The following is an 18,701-nucleotide window of genomic DNA, read 5'->3' as shown; positions in this document are numbered from 1 at the left end:
ATGGAAGTAGGGGAGATTTGATGAGTGGTTGGCTGTGGGGGCCTCAGCAGAGGGGCAGAGCAGGGAAAGGAAGAGGTGGAGCATGGGTGGTGCCACAGGAAAAAAGCGAGAGGGGTATCGGGGTCAGAGCACAGTGGGGTCACCACATCCCAGGCATCCACGCTCTCAAAGGTGGTGGGGCAGTGGCTGCACCACAGGGGAGGTTTAGCCTCCCATGGCTTATTATGCCCGCCGCCTATGTAAGGTGGCCACTTCCTACCACCTCCCTGAGGACGTCCCAAAGTCTCTGTCTGGGGTAAGGCAGCGTTCTGTCAAGACACAAGACAAAACTCCAAGACAATATCTCGACACCTACTTTTGATGTCTTCGACAATGGGAATGGTTAGTGTGTATTTTGAAATTTCCAGCTGAAAGCAACTCCAAAATCAACTGTGCAAAGCAGTAAGTTATTTGACTCCAAGGCGATGTCGTAGTTTAACACAGCAGTTTGATACCTGGGGTTTTAAGAACCCGCAGCTGGAGCAACTTAAGTATTTCACTCTGGGTGGTGTCAGGAATAAATCAATGGGAACACAGCAATTCTGTCTTATGATGGATTAAATGCAAGTAAGCATGCTCTTGGCCAGCAGTTCAGTTTATTAGATTTAAGGACACACAGACATAAACAATAGGCTTAGAACATCCCAGATAGTAACCTAACATCTGGAACGGTATTGAGTAATTAACAGCAGGTTCACAGTGGCCAGTTGCTCACCAATCAGGGAGAAAGGATGTCAGGAAAAACATCTCTCAAGATGGTTTCAGAGGACTTCCCCAAAGTACGCTGTATTAGCTAATCGTTTATAACTTCTTCAAAATACACTGGCCATAAAGTCCACTACTGGATCATCACTTTTCCTAACTTTCAATAAACTCCTAATATCAGAGGCAACTACACTCAAGGTTTCCATCTATTTACCATTTTTCATTTTCACTTATTTACTTTTCTTTCCCCTCCTCCCATTCTGATTAGTAGAACCTGCCACCTAGATTTTGACTTTGCATCTGAAACCCTGCTTTCCAATTAACCCTAAACTATGTTGTGTTCTATTTTATTAATTCATAGTGGCTGAGTGCACAACATATGGTTGAAATTGACTTGATCACATTCTGGGGTACACGCCCCCCTATCCAGGAAAACAGAGTCCAGTTCTCAAAAACACACAGCTTCATATCTTTCACCAAAAGTCTAGTACAATGTCCTCAATTCCTGCAGCAGCTTTCTTGTATTAGCACTTTCCAATGGAAACATTTGTTTTAGAAAAATCAGGTGAATTGTGCTCGCTGGATCACTGTACATATGAAAAAGAAATTCAACACTGTAGTTGCTTTCTTTGTCTTTGGCTATCAGAAAGCATAGCTTGAGTTCATCAAACTGATCTATAACCATGTTCACACAGGGTTTAATGAAAAGCCACATTGCTTCACAAAGCGGTACTATCTTCTCGTGGTCTGGAAGTCACAGAAAGGCGAAATGACAAGGTGGGTGGAGGTGGGGGATGATGGGTGACACTGAAAGAGGTCAGGTGATGGACAAAGAGAGGGAACTAGGCAACGGAGAGAGCAGTCCTTGGTGATAGAGTAATAAGATCTTAGATGTGAGGAACTTTTAAAAACTCTGAACTTCCACAATGCTGAGCTCAGCCAAACTGGGACAGAGCAACCTTGGTTAACAGGGAGATAGCCTTTCCCACTCTTGTCACATGTGTTTAAAGTCAGTGGACTCAGGTGATCACAATCTGCAGGGGTATTTGCCCACTTTGTCACGAAGGTCTTTGGTTTTAGCCCCATAAATGATTGGGTTCAGCATGGGGGGGATTAGGCAATAGAGGTTGGCCAATATGATGTGAATGTAGGGAGCGATGCCCTGACCGAACCGATGTGTCAGAGTGGAAAAGAAGAAGAAAGGATAAGACATCAGCATCACACAGATGTGGGCAGTGCAGGTGTTGAGGGCTTTCTGGTGGGCTTTCTTAGAGGAGATCCTGAGGACAGCCCTGATGATCAAACCATAGGACAGGACAATGAGCGCTAGGTCTGACCCGATGAATACAAAGGCTACCACCAAGCCATACATCCTATTGACGGTGATGTCCCCACATGACATCTTTGCTATAGCCATGTGGTCGCAGTACGTATGGGGTATAATATGGTTGGCACAGAATGGCTGCTTGATCAGAAGCAGGGGCATGGGCAGAATGAAAAGAACAGCTCTTATCAAACCCACTAGCCCTAGCTTAGCTATTCGTGCATTGGTGAGGATGGTGGTGTATCTCAGAGGGTTACAAATGGCAACATAGCGATCGAAGGCCATTGTCACGAGGACGGCTGAGTGCATCATAGAGCCTGCATGAAGGAAGAACATTTGGGTGAGGCAGCCACCCACAGTAATGCCCTTCAAATTGAAGCAAAATATACACAGTGCCTTTGGCACGACGGAGGTAGATATGCTGATTTCTGTGAGCGCCAGCATGCAGAGCAGCAGGTACATCGGCTTGTGCAGGGTCGGCTCTTTGCCTATAACAAACAGAACTGTGAAATTTCCCAACAGGCCGATAATGTAGAACATAGAGAAAGGGATGGAAATCCAGATGTGGGCAGCTTCCAGGTCAGGGATGCCCATTAGGATGAATGTTGAAGGGTCAGAAGAGGTGAGGTTGAAAGCTGCCATGAGGTGGTTGATGCATCAATCAGGCTCAGAAAAGCTCAAGGTGCCTGTGAAGGGAGATAAACACAACGAGGGGGTCATACACTTTATAACAAATAGGACAGTAAGTATTTTATAGTTGTTACCAATCTAGAAAGGGGTTGAGCAGTGAGGTGGCAACATTTGCAGATGGAACCAATTTATTTAGGTCATATGAAAGTCCAGAGACGTCCTCAGCGGGAGCTAACCAGCAAGTGACTGGGCAGCATGATGGCAGATGAACTCCGATGTCAAAAACTGCAATGTGTATATCCATTGGAGGAAAAAGCTTGTTCTCCTCAAACACCTTACAAGGTTCTAATTTAGCTGTATGAGCTCAGGACAGGGAGCTGGGCATCATTGTACACAGCTCTGTGAAACCCTGCTAAGAGTGAAAGCATGGACAGAAACTAAGCAAAACATTGCCATCCAGGAGGCATAGAATGGGGAATCATATAGAAAATACAATGCCATGCGATCAGCCAGTTAATATTTCCACCTCCTCTGTTCTCTTCTGTGTAGTACTGGGCACATCTTCATCATCTGGACCCATGGGAAGGAGACTCTGGAAAAATTCCACCACAATTTCAACTGCTTCCACCCCACCATCAACCTCAGCCTGGACCAATCTACACGGGAGGTCCACTTCCTGGACACCACGGTGCAAATAAGTGATGGTCACATTAACACCACCCTATACCGAAAACCTACCGACCGCTATGTCTACTTTCATGCCTCCAGCTTCCATCCCGGACACACCACAAGATCCATTGTCTACAGACAAGCATTGAGGTACAACCACATCTGCTCCAACCCCTCAGACAGAGACCAACACCTAGAAAATCTCCAACAAGCATTCTCAAAACTACACTACCCGCATGCGGAAATAAGGAAACTGATCAACAGAGCCAGACATGTACCCAGAAGTCTCCTACTGCAAGACAAACCCAACAGGACTCTACTGGCCATCACATACAGTCTCCAGCTAAAACCCCTCCAGTGCATCATCAGGGATCTACAACCCATCCTGGACAATGATCCCACACTTTCACAGGCCTTGGGTGGCAGGCCAGTCCTCACCCACAGACAACCTGCCAACCTTTAGCATATTCTCACCAGTAACTTCACATCGCACCATAGTAACTCTAACTCAGGAACCAATCCATGCAACAAACCTCAATGCCAAATCTGCCCACATATCTACACCAGCGACACCATCACAGGACCTGACCAGATTAGCCACACCATCACCAGTTCATTCTCTTGCATGTCCACCGATGTAATATACGCCATCATATGCCAGCAATGCCCATCTGCTATGTACATCGGCCAAACTGGATAGTCCCTACGGAAAAGGATAAATGGACACAAATCAGATATTAGGAATGGCAATATACAAATACCTGTAGGAGAACAATTCAACCTTCCCTGGCCACACAATAGCAGATCTTAAGGTAGCCATCCTGCAGCAAAAAAACTTCAGGACCAGACTTCAAAGAGAAACTGCTGAGCTTCAGTTCATCTGCAAATTTGACATCATCAGCTCAGGATTAAAAAAAGACTGTGAATGGCTTGCCAACTACAAAAGCAGTTTCTCCTCCCTTGGTTTTCACACCTCAACTGCTAGAAGAGGGCCTCATCCTCCCTGATTGAACTAACCTCGTTATCTCTAGCCTGCTTCTTGCTTGCATATATACACTTGCCCCTGGAAATTTCCACTACTTGGATCCGACAAAGTGGGTATTCACCCACAAAAGCTCATGCTGCAAAACGTCTGTTAGTCTATAAGGTGCCACAGGATTCTTTACTGCTTTTGCAGAGTTAGAGGGGTTCAGACAAGGGCAATGAGAATGATGAAGGACCCTGGGAAACTCTTTTAAGAGAGAGATTGAAAAGACTGGAATTGTTACCTTACAAAGGAGATGAATAAGAGTGGATATGAGAAAAGTCTACAACATACTGACTGGTAGAGACTACATCGAAAATGTGTTCTCTGTGTCTCATAGAACAAAATCAAGAGGATTCTTACATGATTGGGGACTGTTATGGGAAGCGCAATGACTGAACAAGGTTTGTGGGGTGTCCAGGTTAATTCTCCACTTTGAACTTTAGGGTACAGTTGTGGGGACCTGCATGAAAGACTCCTCTAAGCTTATTTATTAGCTGAGGTTACAGTAGCTGCCACCCCTAAGCGATTTAAATCTTAGGGGAGAACCACTTGGAATTTTGCCTTCCCCCAAATATTTCCCCAGTCCCTAACCCCCTTTTCCTGGCAGGATTGAGGCTAATTCCTCCCTGCTCCCAGTCCTTACACCCCTTTTCCTGGGTAGACTTGAGATAATTCTCTCACTAATTCCTGGTGAAAACAGATCCAAACCCCTTGGATCTTAAAACAATGAAAAATCAATCAAGTTCTTAAAAGAAGAATTTTAATTAAAGAAAAAAAGGTGAAAAGAATACCTCTGTGAGATAAGAAAGCAAGATAATCTCACAGACAACAGATTCAAAACACAGAGGATTTCCTTCTGGGCAAAATTTTAAAGTTACGCAGAAACCCAATTTGATTCTCCCTCTATTTTGCAAAATAACTTACAAATAGAAATAAAAGTAATTTAATACATTCCCTCTCTAATTACTCAGTACCCTGTTAGGATGGTTCCTTCTCCCTGTCCAGCAAAAGCCCTTACAGACAGACAAAAGACTGTTTTCCCCTCTCCCAACTTTGAAAGTATCTTGTTCTTTTATTTGTCCTTCTGGTCAGGTGTCAGCTAGGTATTGTGAACTTCTTAACCCTTTACAGGTAAAAGAGGAATTAACCCTTAACTGTCTGTTTATGACAGGGGGTATGAAGGGATAATTAGCTAAACATGAGCTCCCAGTGTGACCCTGCGGCCAAAAGAGCCAATGAGATTCTTGAATGATAATCAGGGGTATCTCAAGGAGAGGTAGAGATATTATTTTACCACTGTATTTGACACTAGTGCAACTGCTACCAAAATCCCATATCCAGTTCTGGTGTCCACTATTAAGGATGGATGTTGTTACATTGAACAGCATTCAGAGCACAGTCACAAGAATTATTAAAAGATTAGAAAATCTGCCTTATAGTGATAGACTCAAGGAGCTTTATCTATTTAGTTTAACAAAGATGGTTAAAGGGTGACTTGATAACAGTCTGCAAGTATCTACATGGGGAACCAATATTTAATAATAGGCTTTTTTTGCCTACCATACAGAGATGTAACACAACCCAGTGCCTGGCAGTTGAAGTTAAATAAAATCTGACTGGAAATAAAACATGCATTTTTAAATGGTTAATGTAATTAACCACTGGAACAATTTACCAAGGGTCATGGTGGATTCTCCATCACGGAGAATTTTTAAAGGAAGGATGGTTGTTCCTGTAAAAGAGCTGCTCTAGGAATAATTTTCAGGAATTTCTCTGGCCTGTACCCTACAGGAAATCAGACCAGATGGTCACAATGGTCACTTCTAGGCTTGGAATCTATGAACATGTCCAGAGTTAGCTGGAGGCATTTTGCCTGCAAGCTCGTGCCTTTTTTTCTGTTCATGACTGTGTTGAATTTAGCCCTATGAGGAGAAATTATCATGTGATTGTGGTGTCTTGGAAATCTTACACTGGGTGTGGGTTTTTTTGAGGCTGAGGGAGCCCGTGACACTGCATGGATGAATGTTTTAGGTGAGACAAATAATGACTAGAGCCTGTAAAGTCTCCTCACTGAGGAATGAATGTACAACCCTCGCCCAAACTGGCTAACGGAGATGGCTAGCAAATGGTCCTGGAGCATCCTGGTGTAGTAAGAAGAGGCCCTGAAACATAAACCCTGATCAGAGACCCAGTATGAGGCCTAAGGCCTGAACTAAAGTAATAGTCAAGACTTTGCTCAGATAAAGCAAAGTGAGGCTGTGAGCCAGAGGCAGGCCCTGCTCACAGAAGCTGGCAAGGAAAGGGATGATGCTGCAAATAGAGACGTACCTGAAAGGTGCTGGACACCAGATATCAGAATGTTCACATACTTGTACACTCCACACAGATAACAAGGAACAAGCCGACCCATCCCAATGACAAGGCCAAAAGGGGAATATGATGGATAGAGTTGTTTTGTTCAAACCAACATGTACAAGGTGAGAGGTGGCACCTTGCTAAGTAGTGGGGTTGTAGCTTGCTACGTAGAGGGGTTGCACCTCAATACGTCAGGAGTGATGTGTAACTTGTTTGTATCTGTGTATAAGAATGCACCCCTGGGGCGGTGTCTTTGTCTGGCCTAGGGGACAGTGGAAAGTCCCACCACTGACTGAGCCAGTCCATTGTCAGGTACCACATAAGTACAAGCTAGCAGCACCTTAGCAGCACCTTGGGCTTCTATGCTGGGGAGCTGGAGACAGTGTTTCTCTTCGACAATAACCTATGGGTGCTCCAAGAGAAGCAGCACAGGTGTTGTACGTGAGATTTCTCACAGGTGAGACACACTCGCTGATCTCCCACCCCCACCCCCACCCCTACCAAGGAAGCAAGTGTGATGGAAGGCACCTCACTCCCTGCAGAGGAAGAGCTGTGAGGAGTGTGGGGTAGCTCGGAGGTTGTGGGAGCCAGGAATGACTGGCGAGCATGGAGATAACATTGGCAAAGAGCGTACTGTTGTAATCAGGGCAGCCTGGGATTGGGAAGGAGAATACAGACAGGGGGTCAGAATATGATGGAAGATTGAAGAAGCTGAGGAATAAAGATCAATGGTTCTTTCCACCAGTGAAATGCCAGAAGTTACATAATTAACATTCAAGAACTACAATTGGAAACAAACTTAAGTAAAGGTTGTGACACCCAGTCTGCAGTTCTGTGGCTTGGCAGGGCAAAGAGACCCTGAGATCCCCTCACCAATACACTCGGGGCCAGAAAATGACCCAGCACTGGTCTTGGACCAACAATCACAGCAAAAAAATTAATTTCAGCATCACTGCCCCCTTTCTGTGTACATGCTGCTCCCTGCCTCCGCAACCCCCAGCAATTCCCGCCTCTCCATGTACTGCCCTCTGGCTGCTCCACAAACCTCAACACTGCCTGCCTGTCTATCGACACCCCCCTGCTAGCCCCAAAACCCCCAGATCTGCCCACCTGTCCATGTACATCGCCTGCTTGCTTACACGTTCCCCAGCACTGCTGGCCTGTCCATGGTCTACCCCCTGCCTACTCACACAACCTCCAGCACTACATGCCACTCCGCACACCCAGAACCCCCAGCACTGCTCTCCTGTACTGGTACATCCCCTCCCTGCCCCCTCAATCCCCAGCCCTACCAGCCTATATATGTATGCCCTGCCTTACCCAAAACCCCAAGCAGTACCTGCCTGTCCGTAGACATCCCCTGCCTGCCCAACACCCTCAGGGCTAACTGCTTCTCTGCGTAAACCTCCCTGGTTGCCCCCCAATCCTCCTGTACTTTCTAGCTGTCCGTGTACACCCCTATCCCCACCCCAATAACCCTCAGTGCTGCCTGCTTCTTCACCCCTATCCCCACCCCCACAACTTACAGCCCTGCCACACAGCGATACCCCTCACCCAGGACCAAAACCATGTTCCACACCCCAGAGCCACAGCTCACAGAAATATCTCCTCAGACTAGCTTAAACTCACTGTCTGCCTGCACCAGGGAAAAGGGAGAGATCAGCCTGAAAAGCATTTCTCAGGCCAGTGTGTGGCACATTCTTCTTGTGAGCTCTCTGGTGACACAGATGCCTGCTGCAGAGGTTTTGGCTGCAGTTCTTAACAGGACAGTGAAGTTCCTGAACAGGACAAAATGAGCGAACCAGAGGAAAATCCACATAAACCCCAAAAAGGAAGCTAATGAGACAGATAGAAGGACACAGTAAGACACAAGGAACTGATCTTAAAAAACAAATATTTTTCTAAACTATTTCCAAAGCATTTGTAACTCCAGGGTTACCAGGTAAATCCCTTGGTGTTTCTGATAATACTGAACATTTCAAGTTGCTGTCCTGGTGAATTCCTACCAAGGTCGTTCTTGACTTGAACCCTGGAACTCTTCCTAAGCCCTTAGCACTAACTTTAATGCAGAAACAGGCAACTCACTGAAATCCCGCTCATCAGAGAGAGGAAATCTCCTTACTGCGACAGGAAGGAAGAGCCCTGAGAATCAGTGTATGAATCTCATATGTCTGACACTCGGCGTGCTGGACAGAGACCTTTATGATTCCCCCGTACAGTCCCTCCAGACTGTCTGGTTGGCTGCACTCCCAGACAATTCCCTCAGCTCCATGAGCAGCGGGAAGAGCAGAAAATACACTGTGGAGAACCTCTGCCTGAGAGCCTCCCCTGGGAGTGAAGAAATGATTTGCGGATCCCAGGGGCTCAGAATGCCAGGGCAAACTGAGTCTTCCAGACAATTCAGTCTAGCAGTTGATGGTGGCTTTCTTTTCTGTGTGTAATGTACTGCCATCTGCACAATGTGTGGGATGCTGCCACCAGATACAGGACCAAAAACCATTTTCAATTTATCGTAGCAGCGTGCTGCTGCATCCCGACCATCCAAAAAGTTACTGCCACCCTGTGGAGGCCAAATGACTTGATCCTGATTTAATGCAGGCTGAAGGGCGTGGAAAAGGCTTTCTTCTGCCAGGGTTCTGGCATCAAAGGTATTTGCCAGTATCCCTTTGTGAGGTCTAAAGTGGATATATATCTGGCAGCTCAAACTGTTCTAATAGTTTGTCTACAGAGCATTGAATTTCATCTGCCATTATGCTGTCCATTGACCTGGCTTGGTTAGCTCCCTCTCAGGACTTTTCTGGACTTGACTATAACCTAAATAATCTGGTGCCATTTGCAAATGTTGTTACCTCACTGCTCACCCCTGTTCTAGATTGGTGATAACTATAAAATATTTACAATACTAATTGATATAAAGTGTGTAACCCCCTTGTCAGAACCAGATGTTTCAAAAGGAAGGAGGGAAGTTTCCTTTATTTAGAGTCAGTTTCAGTTTTGGCCGGAGTGGAAAAGATCAAGGAACCAGCCTCTTATCAGAGTAGCGAGTATTAAAGAAGGAAATAAATAGGTTTATGTTTATTTTTCTTTTTGTAAATTGGCTTGGCATTAGGGGAATTCTTTTGTGTACTAAGTTTGCCCAGGGGAACATCCTCTGTGTTTTGAATCTGTTGTCTGTGGGACCAGCTTGTATGCTATCTCCCAGAGGGATTTTTTTTTCTTTCTTTTCTTTAACTAAAAGCCTTCTTTTTAAAAAAACCTGACTGATTTTACCTTGTTTTTTAGATCCAAGGGAATTGGATCTGGACTCACCAGGGATTGGGGGGGGGAAGGGTAGGGGGAGAAGGAGTAATTCTTCCTTCTGTTAAGATCCAAGAAGTTTGCTTCTCTCACTTCACAGGCACCTTGAGTATTTCTGAGCCCGATCAATGCTTCGACCACCTCATGGCAGCTTTCAAACTCAACCCCTCTGACTCTTCAACATTCATCCTAATGGGCATCCCTGGCATGGAAGCTGCTCATATCTGGATTTCCATCCCTTTCTCTATGTTCTACATTATCAGCCTATTGGGAAATTTCACAGTTCTCTGTTGTAGACAAAGAACAGACCCTGCACAAGCCGATGTACCTGCTGCTCTGCATGCTGGCACTCACAGACATTGGCATGTCTACCTCCGTCGTGCCAAAGGCACTGTTTATATGTTGATTCAATTTGAATGGCATTAGTGTGGGTGGCTGCCTCACCCAGATGTTCTTTCTTCAAGCACTTTCTGTGATGCACTCAGCCGTCCTTGTGACAATGGCCTTCGATCGCTACGTTGCCATATGTAGCCCTCTGAGGGTAGGTTTACACTTACCTTCCGGGTCGTCACGGTGAGTTCGACTTCTCGGAGTTCGAACTATCGCGTCTGATCTAGACGCGATAGTTCGAACTCCGGAAGCGCTGCGGTCGACTCCGGTACTCCACCACTGCAAACGGCGGTGGCGGAGTCGACGGGGGAGCCGCGGAGTTCGACCCCGCTGCCTCTGGACGGGTGAGTAGGTCGAACTAGGTTACTTCGAATTCAGCTACGCTATTCGCATAGCTGAATTTGGGTACCCTAGTTCGACCGCCCTTCTTAGTGTAGACCAGTCCTGAGATACACCACCATTCTCACCAATGCACGAATTGCTAAGTTAGGACTAGTGCGTATGATATGAGCTGTTCTCTTTGTTCTGCCCCTGCCCCTTTTCCTGAGCAGGCAGCTGTTCTGTGCCAACAACGTTATCCATCATACGTACTGTGAGCACATGGCTGTGGCAAAGATGTCCTGTGGGGATATCACAGTCAACAGGACGTATGGCTTGGTGGTAGCATTTGTGGTCATTGGGTTAGACCTGACGCTCATTGCTCTGTCCTACGGTCTGATCACCTGGGCCATCCTCAGAATCTCCTCCAAAAAATCCCACCTGAAAGCCCTCAACACCTGCTCAGCCCACATCTGTGTGATGTTGATGTCTTATGTTTCAAACCTCTTCTCGAACCTAACCCACCGATTCGGTCAGGGCATCGCTCCCCACGTTCACATCATCTTGGCCAACCTCTATTTCTTTGTCCCCCCCATTCTCAACCCTATCATTTATGGGGTCAAAACCCAAGAGCTTTGTGAGAAATTGGGCAAATACACTTGTAGAAGGTAATCACTTGGGGCCCTGACTTTAAATCTGTGTGACAAGAGGGGGAAAGGAAATCTCCTCATCAATCAAGGGTGTTCTGTGCCAGTTTTGTGGAGCTCAGCATTGTGGAGGTTCACAGTCTGAGAAATTCACCATACCTAACGTCTTATCACTCCATGACCAAGCACTGCTCTCTCTGTTCCTGAATTTCCTCTCTCCGACTATAGCCTGACCTCTTTCAGCATCACACATCAGCCCCCACTCCCACACACACTGTCCATTGGCCTTTCCAGGACTTCAACACAACTAGAAGATACTGCAGCTTTCTGATGCAAGGTGGCTTTCCATTAGTCCCTTTGTGAATAGGGTTCTGTCTCAGTTCAGAATAATGGAAGCCAAAAGAGCTTCAGAGAGCCAAAGACAAAGAAAGATTCTACAATGCTGAACTTCTTTAACATATGTGCAGTAATCCAGTAAACAAAATGTACCCATTTTTTCTACTTCCAATCATTCAGGAATCCTGGAGGATAAACCAAAAGTGTCAGTTGGAGGGTGCTAATACAGGAAAGCTGCTGCAGCATTCTACTAAAGTTTGTAGGCGAGAGTTGTGAAACAGTGTGTTTTTGAAAACATGACTGTGTTACCCTGGATTTGAGGTGTATGTACTTCAGAATGTGTTCAACCCAAATGATTTCACTGGTCACTGCTGATATGTACGACCAACAGCAGAAGCATTATACTGCCGATAAAGACCGTTAGGATGAAATGTAGCCTTTTAGAGACTAACAATAACAAACTAATTCAACCCAAAATATGGACATTGACTACCATCATTGAATGGAATTATACATAAATAATATTGTAATGTTACTGGGTTTATTTTGTTTTATTTTGTTTTACACTACATATGTTTTGGGCTACTCTTTGGCTATTTTAAAATCCATCATTCACTCTTTTTTGTTTGAAACACCTCCCAACCTTCAATCAGGATTCAAGTACCAGTAGTGGGGTTTTAATATTGAATTTGATTGTCATCTCTTAGCTTTGTTTCTGATGTAGACAAACTCCTGCTGGGGCTTGAAGCATTTTTTGAAAATATCAAATCTGTTCTAGATATCTGATGAAATATTTTAAGAAATAGATTGGGCTACTTTGGAGTTATCTTCTAAGTGAATTTGGGCCATTAATGCAGCAGAAATCTGGCAAACCACCTGAAGGTGAGCTGGAGGCAGAGCAGCGTCAGCCAGAACCACAGCATTTGAACAACATTTTTGCATAGGAGAATGATTTCTGTGAATGCCTTCATTGTGTCTCAATACCAAAATCTGAGAGCAAGCTGTGATTCATACAGGTTGTTGATAAATTGTGTAGTCAATTCCTTGAACAAGCTTTCATCTGATATGAACTTTGTTCAAGAGGCCAAATAAAATGGGTTACCTGGGGCGGGGGGGTGGAATCTCCATCCTTAGAAGTTTCTTAAGGCCTGACTTGACAAAGCCTTAGCTAAGATGATGTAGTTGGGGTTGGACTAGATGACCTCCTGAGGTCTCTTCCAACCCTAGTCTTCTATGAATCTATGAATAACCAATGTCAGGTTTACTGCCCATAATACAATAGTACAGGAAAAAGGTTTTATATGATAAAAGGCTCTGGGAAGCCGTCTCGTGCAGTGATGTTACATACATATTATGCAGAAAGTTGCCCCACAAAGTTAAACATTTCAGCTTTTATGATTTATATGAAAATTTCACACCTCATATATCTCTTTACATGTCACTAAAATCCAACCCAACAGTTTCTCCTAGTTCCGGAACTATTGTGGGGAACTTTCCTGGCTTCTGCACTACCCCATGGGAATTGGCTAGCACAAGGGTCTGAGTCCCCACTCTCACTCCCTTTACCCAGAGGCCTGCCTGACCTCAAGGACTCCCCTTCCACTCTCCTGTGTGGCAGTCCTTGTAATGGCGACCCAGAAGGGCCTAGGATTCCTGGGACGCTGAACCCCCAGTCTCATCATGTTCACTTAGGACAGGACCTTGGGTGTCCCCACCCCAGGTGGCTCTCTTCATGGAATCATAGAAGATTAGGGTTGGAAGAGACCTCAGAAAATCATCTAGTCCAACCCTCTGCTCAAAGCATGACCAATTCCAATTAAATGATCCCAGCCAGGGCTTTGTCAAACTGGGCCTTAAAAATCTCTAAGGATGGAGAATGAAAGTGCCCTTATGCATATGAAAGTACCCTTCTGCATGCGAAAGTTTCACAGCCATTGGAAATCATCCCAGACCTGCAACACTATGCAGTCCCACAAGTCTGTGCTTGTTTCCTGGGCCCAGAATCGGCGTTCCATGGCATGAACCTGTCCCATTACCACCATGATGTCCAAATTGCCAGGGCCTGTGCTCTGAGAGAATTCTGTGTCCATGCAGGGCCGGTGCAACCATTTAGGCGACTAGGATTTGGGGGGTGCCATTTTCTTTGGCGCCGCAAGCCTGGGAGGCGGGAGAAGTGAAGCAGCGACGGTGTGCTCCGGGTGCTCGTGTGTGGAGCAGGAGTGACCTGGGGTGGGGAGGGAGTGCCTCAGGGCGGAGGGTGGGGGGTGAGGAGCTGCTGCAAGGGGATGCCCCAGAGTGGAGTAGGGGGAGCTGCCAAGCCTCTGGCCCAGCTCTAAACCTTCTGGCTCAGTGCTGCTTCTCTGGCTCCAGCCCAACTCTGCCTTTCGGCCGGCTTCTCTGGCCCTTGTGTTTCTGGCTGTTACTGCTCTTCCTCTAGCTCAGCTTGAGGTAGTTTGCCAAATTTCTACTGCATGAATAGCCTCAAATCACTAAAAAAAATTAAGCTCAAATTGCTCAGTATATTTATTGAAACAAAGTTATTGGGTTTTTTTTATTAACATATTGGTCTATACATCAACTAACAAATGGAACATTTTTTTAGCTATCTAGTACAGATGTGATTTTAAAAAAAGAGCTAAAAACCCAAGCAGGAGTTTGTCCACTTTAACAACAAAGCTATGAGATGATGATCAAATTTAAAATCAACCCCCCAATACCGGTACTTGTATCCCGATTGAGGATTGGCAGCTGTTTCAAATGAAAAACAGCAAACGACAGAGTTAAAAATAGCCCAAAAGCAGCCCAAAATATATGGAGTGTAAAATCAACAATATCATTATTATATTATTTCTTTCTAATTGCATTCAATGACTGCAGTCAGTGTCTATATTTTGAGTTGAATTAGTTTGTTACTGTTATACTCTAAAAGGCAACATTTCATCCTCACTGTCTTCGTTGTAAGTAGAATGCTTCTGCAGCTGGTCATACATAACACCAGTGACCAGTGCAATCATTTCTTTCACTGGGGCAAAATGTTCACAAAAATTTTGTGTCATTGCATATACGCCTAACATGAAGAATGTTTTCTAAATGCTCCTCCTGCATCTTCTCTCACAAAAGTTTTTATCAAGTTCATCTGGGAAAACAATCTTTCAACTGCAGCATTGCTAAAAGGTAGTGACAGCAACAACAGAGAAAAGCCATGTTCACTGAAGTCTTTGTCACCAGCAACATTCGTGTATTTGAGACCTTCATCCCAAAACTGCTCCAAATGGTTGTTCTGAATATGAGGCCAGTGATCCACTGGCAAAACTCTCCACTTCTGCTCCAACTGTCCAAGGTCTCAAGAAAAAATGGCAAAAATGAGATATTAGCCAATAAAGGTTGTGCAGGGCAGAGCACAGTAGAATCATAGAATCATAGAATCTCAGGGTTGGAAGGGACCTCAGGAGGTCATCTAGTCCAACCCCCTGCTCAAAGCAGGACCAAACCCAATTAAATCATCCCAGCCAGGGCTTTGTCAAGCCTGACCTTAAAGACCTCTAAGGAAGGAGATTCCACCACCTCCCTAGGTAACCCATTCCACTTCCTCACCACCCTACTAGTGAAAAAGTTTTTCCTAATGTCCAACCTAAACCTCCCCCTCTGCAACTTGAGACCATTACTCCTTGTTCTGTCATCTTCTACCACTGAGAACAGTCTAGATCCATCCTTCTTGGAACCCCCTTTCAGATAGTTGAAAGCAGCTATCAAATCCCCCCTCATTCTTCTCTTCCGCAGGCTAAACAATCCCAGTTCCCTCAGCCTCTCCTCCTAAGTCATGTGCTCCAGCCCCCTAATCATTTTTGTTAACCTCCGCTGGACTCTCTCCAATTTATCCACATCCTTCTTGTAGTGTGGGGCCCAAAACTGGACACAGTACTCCAAATGAGGCCTCACCAGTGCTGAGTAGAGGGGAATGATCACATCCCTCGATCTGCTGGAAATGCCCCTACTTATAAAACTTAAAATGCCATTAGCCTTCTTGGCAACAAGGGCCCACTGCTGACTCATATTCAGCTTTTCGTCCTCCATAACCCCTAGGTCCTTTTCTGCAGAACTGCTGCCCAGCCATTCGGTTCCTAGTCTGTAGCAGTGCATGGGATTCTGCCGTCCTAAGTGCAGGACTCTGCACTTGTCCTTGTTGAACCTCATCATATTTCTTTTGGCCCAATCCTCTAATGTGTCTAGGTCCTTCTGTATCCTATCCCTACCCTCCAGCATATCAACCACTCCTCCCAGTTTAGTGTCATCTGCAAACTTGCTGAGGGTGCAGTCCACACCATCCTCCAGATCGTTAATGAAGATATTGAACAAAACCGGCCCCAGCACCGACACTTGGGGCACTCCACTTGATACCGGCTCCCAACTAGACATGGAACCATTGATCACTACACGTTGAGCCCGACCATCTAGCCAGTTTTCTATCCACTTTACCGTCCATTCATCCAGCCCATACTTCTTTAACTTGCTGGCAAGAATACTGTGGGAGACTGTATCAAAAGCTTTGCTAAAGTCCAGAAATAGCACATCCACTGCTTTCCCCTCATCCACAGAGCCGGTTATCTCGTCATAGAAGGCAACTAGGTTAGTCAGGCATGACTTGCCCTTGGTGAATCCATGCTGACTGTTCCTGAAGGACCTAGTTCTGCAAGTGATTCAATCACCAGCATGGTTGGTGTCAATCTCTCTTTCAGAAAATCCAACATGAAATCTCAGCACCAACTTCTGACATCTTTCACACCAGGAAGGGTTGGTGTGTATTTTGAAAGATCCAGCTGAACAGCAATGTGAAAATCGACTGCTCAAGCAATAAGTAATTAGACTCCAGTGTGACGTCGGAGTTTAACACAGCAATCCGTTTCTAAAAAACACAGGGTTTCGCAAGTCTCACCAACAAGCTCTAGTAGAATGTCTCAATCTCTGCAGCCATTTTCCTGTATTCACACTTTCCATCTGAAACTTTCCTGAAGGATTGGACTTAGAAAAGTCAGATAAAATTTGTTCACCAGATCACTGTACATATGCTAAAGAAGTTCAGCATTGTAGTTGCTTTCTTTGTCTTTGGTTATCTGAAAGCATAGTCTCTGTTTGTCAAACTGATCAAGAATGCTGTTCACACAGGGTCTCAAGGAAAGCCTCCTTGCATCAGAGAACTGCAGCATCTTCTGGTGGTCTGGAAGTCATGGCAAGAGAGAGTGTCAGGGTGTATGGAGGGCGGGGCTGATGGGTGATGCTGAAAGTGATCAGGTGATGGACAGAGAGAGGAAACTCAGCAATGGAGAGAGCAGTGCTTGGTCATGAAGTGATAAGATGTTAAGTGTGAGGAACTTCTCAGACTGTGAACTTCCACAATGCTGAGCTCAGCCAAACGGGGACAAAGCACCCTTGATTAATGAGGAGATCTCCTTTTCCCGCCTTGTCACACAAGGTTAAAGTCCATGGCCACAGGCAATCACATTTTGCAGGTGTATTTGGCCAATTTGTCACGAAGCTCTTTGGTTTTGACCCCATAAATGATAGGGTTGAGCAGGGGAGGGATGAGGAAATAGAGGTTGGCCAAGATGATGTGAATGTGCGGAGCGATGCCCTGACCAAACCGTTGTGTCAGAGAGGAGAAAAGGGCGGGAGTATAAGATGTCAGTATCACACAGATGTGGGCAGTGCAAGTGTTGAGGGCTTTCTGGTGGGCTTTCTTGGAGGAGATTCTGAGGACGGCCCTGATGATCAGACCGTAGGACAAGGCAATGAGCATCAGGTCAAACCCAATGACTACAAATGCTATTATCAAGCCATACGTCCTGTTGGCCGTGATGTCCCCACATGACATCTTTGCCACAGCCACGTGCTCACAGTGCGTGTTGGGGATAATGCGGTTGGCACAGAATGGCAGCCTCCTCAGGAGCAGGGTCTCGGGCAGAATTAAGAGAACAGCTCTTATGAAACCCACTAGCCCTAGCTTAGCTATCCGTGCATTGGTGAGGATGGTGGTGTATCTCAGAGGGTTACATATGGCAACGTAGCGATCAAAGGCCATTGTCACAAGGACGGCTGAGTGCATAACAGAAGCTGCATGAAGGAAGTACATCTGGGTGAGGCAGCCACCCACAGTAATGTCTTTCAAATTGAACCAAAATATACACAGTGCCTTCGGCACGACGAAGGTAGACGTGCTGATGTCTGTAAGCGCCAGCATGCAGATCAGCAGGTACATCGGCTTGTGGAGGCTCTGTTCTTTCCCTACAACATAGAGAACAGTGACATTTCCCAACAGGCCGATAAAGTAGAACATAGAGAAAGGGATGGAAATCCAGACATGCGCAGCTTCCAGGCCAGGGATGCCCATTAGGATGAATGTTGAAGAGTCAGAGGGGGTGAGGTTGAAAGATGCCATGAGGTAGTCGAAGAGTCGATCGGTGTCAGAAATGCTCAAGATGCCTGTGAGGGAGAGATGTACGGCAATGGCGATTACACACTTTATAACAAATAGTGCAGTAAATATTTGATGGCTATTAATAATGTAGCAAGGGGGGTGAGCAGTGAGGTGGCAACATTTACAGATTGCAGCAGATTGTTTACATCATAGTCAAGTCCAGAGAAGACTCCAGAGGGAACTAACCAAGCCAGGTGAATGGGCAGCATGATGCAGATGTGCTTTAAAGTCCATAACTGCAACGTGTTTGCCCATTGGAGGGAAAAACTTGAAGTCTTTAAACACCTTATAAAGTTCTAATTTAACATTAGAAACTCAGAACAGGGACCTGGGTGTCATGGTACAGATCCTGCGCACAGTGCAAGCATTGACAGGAACTAAGCACAACATTGACATCCAGGAGGAGTGGGAGATGGAATAATATGGAAAATACAGTGCCAAGAAATCACTTAGTCAATGTTTCATTATCCTCTAGACTCAGCTATATGGAAC

At 45.5% G+C, this 18,701-nt stretch overlaps 2 protein-coding genes across 2 annotated transcripts; both read right to left on the bottom strand.

Annotated features, from left to right (window-relative positions):
* Positions 1-1,771: 1,771 nt before the first annotated feature.
* Positions 1,772-2,710, bottom strand: LOC123361951 (putative olfactory receptor 52P1). The gene has a single exon (XM_045002178.1). The coding sequence runs from the start codon at positions 2,708-2,710 to the stop codon at positions 1,772-1,774; it is 939 nt and encodes a 312-aa protein (XP_044858113.1).
* A 14,521-nt stretch (positions 2,711-17,231) lies between these two features.
* Positions 17,232-18,170, bottom strand: LOC123362288 (olfactory receptor 52N4-like). The gene has a single exon (XM_045002721.1). It carries the CDS (start codon positions 18,168-18,170, stop codon positions 17,232-17,234), a length of 939 nt encoding a protein of 312 aa, XP_044858656.1.
* Between the last annotated feature and the right edge of the window lie 531 nt (positions 18,171-18,701).

The sequence above is a fragment of the Mauremys mutica genome, chromosome 1, assembly GCF_020497125.1.
Source record: "Mauremys mutica isolate MM-2020 ecotype Southern chromosome 1, ASM2049712v1, whole genome shotgun sequence".
Taxonomy (NCBI): domain Eukaryota; kingdom Metazoa; phylum Chordata; order Testudines; family Geoemydidae; genus Mauremys; species Mauremys mutica.
Note: the sequence above shows the minus strand (reverse complement) of the source record. Positions and strands in the feature narration are given on the sequence as shown.

Bases quoted from the DNA above. Each gene is read 5' to 3' on its own strand.
- LOC123362288 (XM_045002721.1), bottom strand. From the start codon at position 18,170: ATGGCATCTTTCAACCTCACCCCCTCTGACTCTTCAACATTCATCCTA.
- LOC123361951 (XM_045002178.1), bottom strand. From the start codon at position 2,710: ATGGCAGCTTTCAACCTCACCTCTTCTGACCCTTCAACATTCATCCTA.